Source organism: Paramisgurnus dabryanus, chromosome 5, assembly GCF_030506205.2.
Source record: "Paramisgurnus dabryanus chromosome 5, PD_genome_1.1, whole genome shotgun sequence".
In the NCBI taxonomy this organism is placed as follows: domain Eukaryota; kingdom Metazoa; phylum Chordata; class Actinopteri; order Cypriniformes; family Cobitidae; genus Paramisgurnus; species Paramisgurnus dabryanus.
This window is the reverse complement of record NC_133341.1, coordinates 34,422,825-34,430,723: the sequence shown is the minus strand read 5'-3', so window position 1 is coordinate 34,430,723 and position 7,899 is coordinate 34,422,825. Positions and strand designations below refer to the sequence as shown.

Here is a 7,899-nt window from a genome sequence, read left to right as displayed (position 1 = left end):
GTTTCTGTATGACACACACACACACACACGCACGCACGCACACACACACACACACAATATTTATTCACTTGTTCTCGTCTTTCTTACCTGGTATTTAGTGAGTAGTTTACTCTTCCACTGTGTGTGCATGTCATGCAGTGAAAGTCTCAGGTTGTGGTTACTGTAAGTGAAGTTCAGAGTCTTTGGTTCATCCAGCAGTTTCCCACCAATCTGTTTCTCTATCTGTAATACCTCCTGTATGCACACACACATATACACTTTAATGTACAGTATATTTACACGAGACCATTTATACAAACAAAGCTCTAACTCAATAAATGATTGATTTTTACCGACCTTAAGTGCATCCTGCGTGTCATCCAGGCAGTAAACCCTGATGTGATAATCTAAACCTGCTGTGACTACAGGCCCAAACACTGCCAGTTTGATTCGTTTAGCCGCTGACGGACAGATGCTCTGGCCAATCAGACAGTAGGATCCTAAAGCTTCAGTCAGGATGTGACACGCCTCCTCTTCCAGCTGTACATAGCAGGATGATGTGAAGTTTTCTTCTCCAACCATCACCACATCCTAAACACAACACACACACATAATCTATAATAGCAATGAGGGACAAAAAGCACTAGCCTACCAATGCGTTTCCACAACGCATTTTCATTCAGAACACGTGAACTAGCTGAAACGGACAGGAGATCAGTGATTACATAACGGCTACCGTAGTTGCAACACGCATTCAGAAAAGCGAGGCGCTAGAGAGCACTGTTCGTTTGAATGCAAAATACAATTTCACCACTAGATGGAGGTAAATTCTACTTATTGTCCCTTTAAATGAGACAGCAATTGACAATAAATGGAACCTCAGATATATGCAACCTCCGGAATAAGTCGCAGATTGAGTTATACAAATCTATAGAGCGGGGTTGTAATTTGCAGACAACAAAAATGTTACGTAAACATAAGCATATGCTTTCCATCATCAGTTGTGCTCCTGTGTGTGTCTGGCAACCCGAGAGTGCGCGGAGGAAAACAACAACTCTAATATTTTGAATTTAGACTGCGGTACCAAGTTCATCCGCTAGAAGTCAATGTTACACACAGTACCTTTAAATGATGGAAAATGTATTATACAGCATACCTATATATGTCTTTAAATTGGCCTTTTCAGATGCTCACAATGCCGGACAATTTCATCCCCACACAGTCACACAAGCTCGGTGAATGCGTGGGTCTCAGGGAATCCCGGGACAGATAACGGCAACAGATTCCTTTAGATAAATCCGCCCCATTCCACTTCCCACTCCACACTTCCAATAATTGAATTTTGTGTTGTCTATTTGTAGAACCCTGCCATGCACAGCAGGCCAATTTACCCCGTCTGCCTGCTCTGATAGTTACATTTATTTTCCAGTCATGTTTCATTCTGTCCGCAGGATAAGTAGTTTATTGAAATGGAGCTGCTCATCTCCTGAGTTTCTATGACCTGATTCCTCCTCGGTAATGGTTTGATTCAGGCACCGGGTTGTCCTATTTGGCTGCATTAAAATTCCTCACCTCCCATTGGTCGTGCTGCGTGTGACCCCTGAGAATGATTTGCCAGTTGTCGGAGGGTGCGTGCGCGCAGTGGTATAGGGTCAGAACGACAGGACGGGTCAACAGAGCGCCCGGCGGGCCGCAGCTGACCACAGCGCTGAGCACCGTCTCTCCATCGCTGACCGCTGGTCTGAAAGAGAGAGAGAGGTGATTTTAATATGCACAAAAGTAGTTACGGACTACTTTACAAGTTGGTTCCAGTGCACATTTTTTGTTTCTAAATTGACACTCGCCACATTTGCCTGAGGTAACCATAGTAACAGCGGGCGGCTTGAGTGCTTGCATTACGATCTGTATTGGATGACACATTTGAAAGAATGCTGTCATTACATTAATACAGATTGACAAATTACAAGCATATCGCAAAGAGTTGGTGGGACACCAGCGGATAATTTGAGCTGCGTAGGACAAAACTGAACAGATTGCATCCTGAAAATGAATTAGTTCACCTAAAAATAACATTCGCTTCTGTCGCACAAATCATTAAATTCATGGCAGGGTTTGATGTCTATGAAAGGTTAACCCCCATGAAGGTCATTTGATCATTTCGTGTTTGTGTACCTCATGTGTTCTGCCCTTTGCACCGTCACAAACATCTCATACACGCGACCGTGAGGAATGGCTCCGGCCGGCACTAACAAACTCACACCTAAAGCAAAGTAACGCAAGCATTAGTCTGATTTAAAGAGAGAGAGAGAGAGAGAGAGAGCAATGCAACAATGCATTTTATCAAACTCTCACCTGAGTTGGGTACGATCAAACGTCCTCCCAATGAATTAAACGCTCCTACCGCGGTGCACATAGGGTCTCGTCCGCGTGCCAGCGTCTGGTTACGTGGGGTCACGGGATCGCTGTCCAAAAGCGAGTGGGTGGCTTTTGGGGACAGGGTGTCAGAGAGGTCAGAGGTCATGTCCTCCTGCGGTGTCACAGCACTGGAGGAGTTGTACACTTTGATCTTGAGGTTGGGAAGAGGCAGCGGCTCCAGCAGCGGTGAGCTGGTCATGGGGATTTTGTCGGAGATGTCGTGGAGAGCGTACACTGGACCGCGGTACAGCGCCGCCGCTGTGGACAGGTCAGGAGTTGCAGCCAACAAATCAGCTATACAAAGAGAAAAATTCAACAGCAATTCAAACACAAGTGAACAAGCTACATTCTTAAAAATAAAAGTGCTTCACGAATTAATAAAGAACCTTCTGTTTCATCTGTAGTGTAAAATTAAAACAAGGGTTCAATTAAAACAAACACTGTTCATTTAAGATTGAATGCCACCAAATGCACTCTGGTGTGGTTCAACTGAAATGTGAATGCAACATGGACCAAAGACATCTAAATAAAATAAAAACAGGTAGTGATGAGATGCAACCTCCAAAATCACACAATTTGTTAATGTGGGAAGAGCATTTACTGTATTATATCTTTATTTGTGCACCACTGTTTTAACTCTCTTAAACATTTCACAAGTTTTTACAAGCTCTTTTCAAGTTTTTCTCAGATAAAAATTCTACACAAACAGTATGTACAGTATATACATACAATGAGCGAACCCCTGGTGGTTGGCGAGGAAATTGCAGTGGGTTTGTGAGTTGATGAAAAAGAATTTCTGGGCCAAACTCTTTCCAACAAGTTTCGGAAAGTTTTTTTCGAACATGGGCACTTGTTATTCCTTTTCTGAGTACTTCCCCCGGAAAAGCACACCCACACGTCAATCAGAGTGAGACCGAGAACGATGCTGTTTTATGAAGACTCAACAATGGCACAAAAAAAGAAGTGTTTTTGGATGTAAGGACTAGAAACCATTGTTCAGCTTTCCCAGTAAGCCAGCCTGACAATGGAAACAATGGATATAGTTTGTTTATCCGGGGTAGCAGTGGAATTGTTTGTGTTTGTTTATTGGAAAATTTGTTAAAAAGGGGTGGCCCCAACCGGGTCATGAGTCACAGGGGGTAAGTATAACTGCATCAAATGTCTGTGTTATAATGCATATAATGCATATAATGTAAACCAGTGGTTCTCAAACTTTTTCAGTGTGCGGCCCCCTTTGTGTACGGTGCATTCCTTCGCGGCCCCCCAAAGAAAATTTATGACAAAAACGGTTCTAAAATTTCAAATTTTAATTAAACAAAACATTAAATTGTACAAAGTAGTGCTGCCTTATTTTTTTTAGGATTAATTTCACAAAATTCATGATAAATTAATGTATTTTATAAAATGTCATAAAACTGGGGCCCCCCTGGCACCATCTCGCGGCCCCCCTGGGGGCACCGGACCCCAGTTTGAGAACCACTGATGTAAACAACACTAGTGTGATTGTGGGATAATATTTTTTGTGTGTTGCTTGCTTGCGACTCACTCCTCCCGCTGTACACCTCTTAGATTTTGTGCTTTTCTGGAAACAATCACTAGAGCTGATCTGTCTTATAAATCTGATAAAAATAAAGACTGCTCGGAGATATGAAGGATGTAATACTACTCTATTGGTACTAAAGATTAACATGAGAAGAGCTGAAACAGTGTGTATTAAGTAAATTAAATAAAATGTAAATAAATAACTTTAATATAAAAAATAAAACACTTACTAACAAAATATATTTTACTTTTTTAATCTGAATGTCATGATGTGACCATTACGAAACATTATAATATAGCCTATCAGAAAACTTAAAACTCAAAAGAGACTGATATGTTTTATTTACCAATAAAAGAAAATTACCAGATGTAAACAAAATACTATTGATAAAAACTTTAAAGCGGATGAACAAAAAATGAATAGCTCATATTTATTAACAGTTAGAAGTTATAATTAATATAATAAAAGGGATAGTTCACTTTAAAATGAAAATTCTGTCATCATTTCCTCATCCTCATGTTGTTCTAAACCTGTATGAATTTCTTTTTTTCTGATAAACACAAAAGAAGATATTTTGAGAAATGATGGTAAACACTGCAGATAGTGACCATTGACTTCCATAGTAGGAATAAAAAAATATGATGGAATTTAATGGTGACCATTAAACTTTAATAGTAGGAAAAATATTTTGGAAGTACCGTGATAAATGATGAAGAAAATATTTTGATAAATGATGGCGGGCACACAGTTGTCAGTACCCATTAAATTCCATCATATTTTTTTTATTCCTACTATGGAAGTCAATGATCACTATCTGCTGTGTGTTTACCATCATTCCTCTAAATATCTTCTTTTGTGTTCATCGGAAAAAAAATTCATACAGGTTTAGAACAACATGAGGATGAGTAAATGATAACATTTTTTTCATTTTAAAGTGAACTATCCATTTAATAGTTAGAAGTTAAACATGCAAAAATTTTATTAAATGCTATTAGGGGTTGTGTACACCAAAACTTTTACGCCCACGGCCGGCGCATGTTTTCAATTATTTCCAATGGAAGCTCTGCATTAAACATTTTTTAACTTTGGATGAAAAGCTCCGCTCGTCAATGTCAGTTCTCACGCGGCCGTCCAATCACAGTGGAGGTGGGGCGGGACAAGTATCACAGCAACCAACCGTCTCACAGCTAACTTATCAGAGCTACCAAAGCGCTTAGATGAAGAAAGCTGGCACACAGCTGAAAAACAGCTGGCATTCAGCGTTGTCCAGGCGTTTTCAGCCACATTTAAAAGTTTTGGTGTACACAACCCCTTATGCTAAATATGCAATAAAATTAATATAATATTTACTTAAAGCAGACATATCATGCTTTTAAATCTGTCCTTTTTACATATAAATCATCTATTTGTGGTTTATATAAAGCGGAACTGCAATGCTTGGGTCTGAATTCCTCAGTATTATAGCCCCACAGGCCCCCTTTCTACCCCTTTTCTGATGTGCATCTGAGAGCAACTCATTTTGGTACTGTCTTTTTAAATGCACGTCATACCCTGCCCCCTCTCCAGGTTGCAGAGGTGACACTCGGTTAAACTCCACCCCATTCGGCCATTTTTGTAGTTTTATAGCAGAGATACTATTATCTAGCGGCACAGAAACTTTTTACTTACTCGTTATTCACAAAATGTCAACAACGGAAGACTTGTCCATCCAGCCTTATATGTTCGCGCCAGAGTCGGAAATGGAGCGAGATGAAAATGAAGACGACGAACCTGCAGAACAACGTCTTCATATGAGGGTATCGCAATGGTGTGTTAATGCCGGCTGTCTTATTTCAGAATATTAACAATTATAAAGTTGACTATTACTCTTAGTTAATTGTAAGTTGTTGTAATATGCTATAACTTAATCCCGAGTTGATGACCACATGCGACATCCACAGGCTGCAGCCTTCGGATTGAGAAACAGCACTGCTAAACCATGACCACCGTGTACTTTACTGTTTTTAAAGGCACACAAGGCAAGTCTGAGTATTATTTCTCTACTAGCTCCCCCTAGTGTCTGGGAGTAAATGCGTTCTATATCTAAGACTATACGAGACTGAAGGACACCGGGTCGGATACAGCGAACTTGCAAGTGGGGTATTCTTCCTACAGACGGTAGGGGCGGGCGAGAGAGTCTTCATTCGTCATGTAATGAGTCATTTAACCATATACCGACTTACGAAGATGATTTATTAACATAAAAATGCTGCCTTGTGTCCCTTTAAAGTTATTTACAGCTTACCGGAGTGCTCTGCTCGTCGTCTCCACAGATAGAAGTAATTGACCCCTCAATCAGACGAAGTCTATCGGCAAATCCTACTTTATACTAGTGGAGGTTGGTGAAATAGTTATCCTTGAAGTGCTTTGCGCACTAAAAAATGACATTTCCGTGAAAAATAAAACTCAACCAGGCACAGGTTCAACAACCGAACATTTTGATTTACTCTCTCGTAACTTCTGCATCCTTGAGATTGGACTACAATATCGCAGCGAGAAATTGAAAATGGTGGATTGCTCGTAGTGTTGGGCTGGGATTCGATGTCCTTATTTGACAGTTCCACTGCAAATACTGTGACGTAATTGTTCAAAAAAACGTAATAGATAAAAGAAAAATCAGAACCGGTTGGAAAATATGACCAAAACAGAATATAAAGATATCAACAAAGCACCTGAAGAGACTAATTTCCACTTTTATGTACTTCTAAACACTACAAATATACAACAAAATGCATTTAAGAGCCAAGAAAGTGGATTTAGCATGATATGTCTCCTTTAAAGGCAGGGTGCATGATCTCTGAAAGCCAATGTTGATATTTGAAATCACCTAAAGAAACACAACCCTACCCCAATAGAATCTGGACCTTTTTTTTCGATAGACCCATCCAGCAACCCAGGCAAAAATCTGACCAATCAGGTTGTGAATTTAACATTATGCTTTTAGGTTCAGTTTGCTGTTAAATTCACAATTAATTGGAAACAAAAAACTGTTGTTTGTTTTGGAATATTGTAGTATTTTTTACAAATGACTTATTTGTGAGCTCCTCGAAAGGATCTTTCTTTCTTTCCAGTCATATGGTATGGCAGAAGTGCAGGGTCCAGAAAAAATTGCAGTGATTAGCAAATAGCAACATGACCCAACTTCAAATGATCCAAAGTTCTCGATGGACGAATTCAAGTCCAGCCCTACCTTTATTCATTTCAGAAGCCATGCACTCGGATTTACATCACCACGGGGAAAATAAAAATATCGCCCCTTTTGTTTCATGGTTACTTTATATTGGCCAATACGACATGTAAATTCAAGTTTTTTTATTTTGGCTAGACATGGGTTATTTTTTGATAAAAAAAAACAAAACAAAACAAAAACTAGATAACCGAATTACCTTAAAAAAGTATGACTGATTGAAATGGTTCTTTTATGAAAATTTGACTGAATGGTTCTTTGGAGAGCCAAAATGGTTCATCTATGGCATCACTGTGAGGAACTTTAATTTTTAGGAGTATATAGGCAGTTATATTTGGAAAAACAATGGAGCGAATCTGAACTGCGCTGTTGTGTGGGTTTAGGAATGCTCACTTTTGAGAGTGCTAATCCTCATGTGTATTTCTGTTATGCGTGTTACTTTGAAATTGCAGCACACTCCTTTCATTCAGCGTGTGCGTCTGTGAGCTTGTAAAGGACTCTTATAGCCGGCGGCTTGTAATCTCCATACTGATTGCTCATTAACATTCAGCTACAAACAGTGACAAAACAGAGGATTGCACGCGAACACACACAATCTCTCTCTCTGGTTACTCAGGTGTGAGCATTACTCACTGTGAGCACTACGCTCACATTACTGATGACCACGTTAAAGTCATTCATCACGGCGTGATGGGTGAGTCGAGTACATAACGTGTATGCGTGCGGCCTGCATTGC

General features: G+C 39.9%; 1 protein-coding gene across 2 annotated transcripts in view; it reads right to left on the bottom strand.

Moving 5' to 3' along the window:
* LOC135732745 (netrin receptor UNC5C) overlaps window positions 1-7,899 on the bottom strand; it is a 165,595-nt gene that overhangs the window by 12,976 nt on the left and 144,720 nt on the right. For both annotated transcript variants that reach the window (XM_065251019.2, XM_065251020.2), the window contains 5 exons: window positions 2,332-2,688; window positions 2,152-2,239; window positions 1,552-1,720; window positions 337-570; window positions 88-234 (listed from right to left, as the gene is read on the bottom strand). In XM_065251019.2, coding sequence (XP_065107091.1) covers window positions 88-234; window positions 337-570; window positions 1,552-1,720; window positions 2,152-2,239; window positions 2,332-2,688 — 995 coding nt within the window. The remainder of the gene's footprint in view (window positions 1-87; window positions 235-336; window positions 571-1,551; window positions 1,721-2,151; window positions 2,240-2,331; window positions 2,689-7,899) is intronic.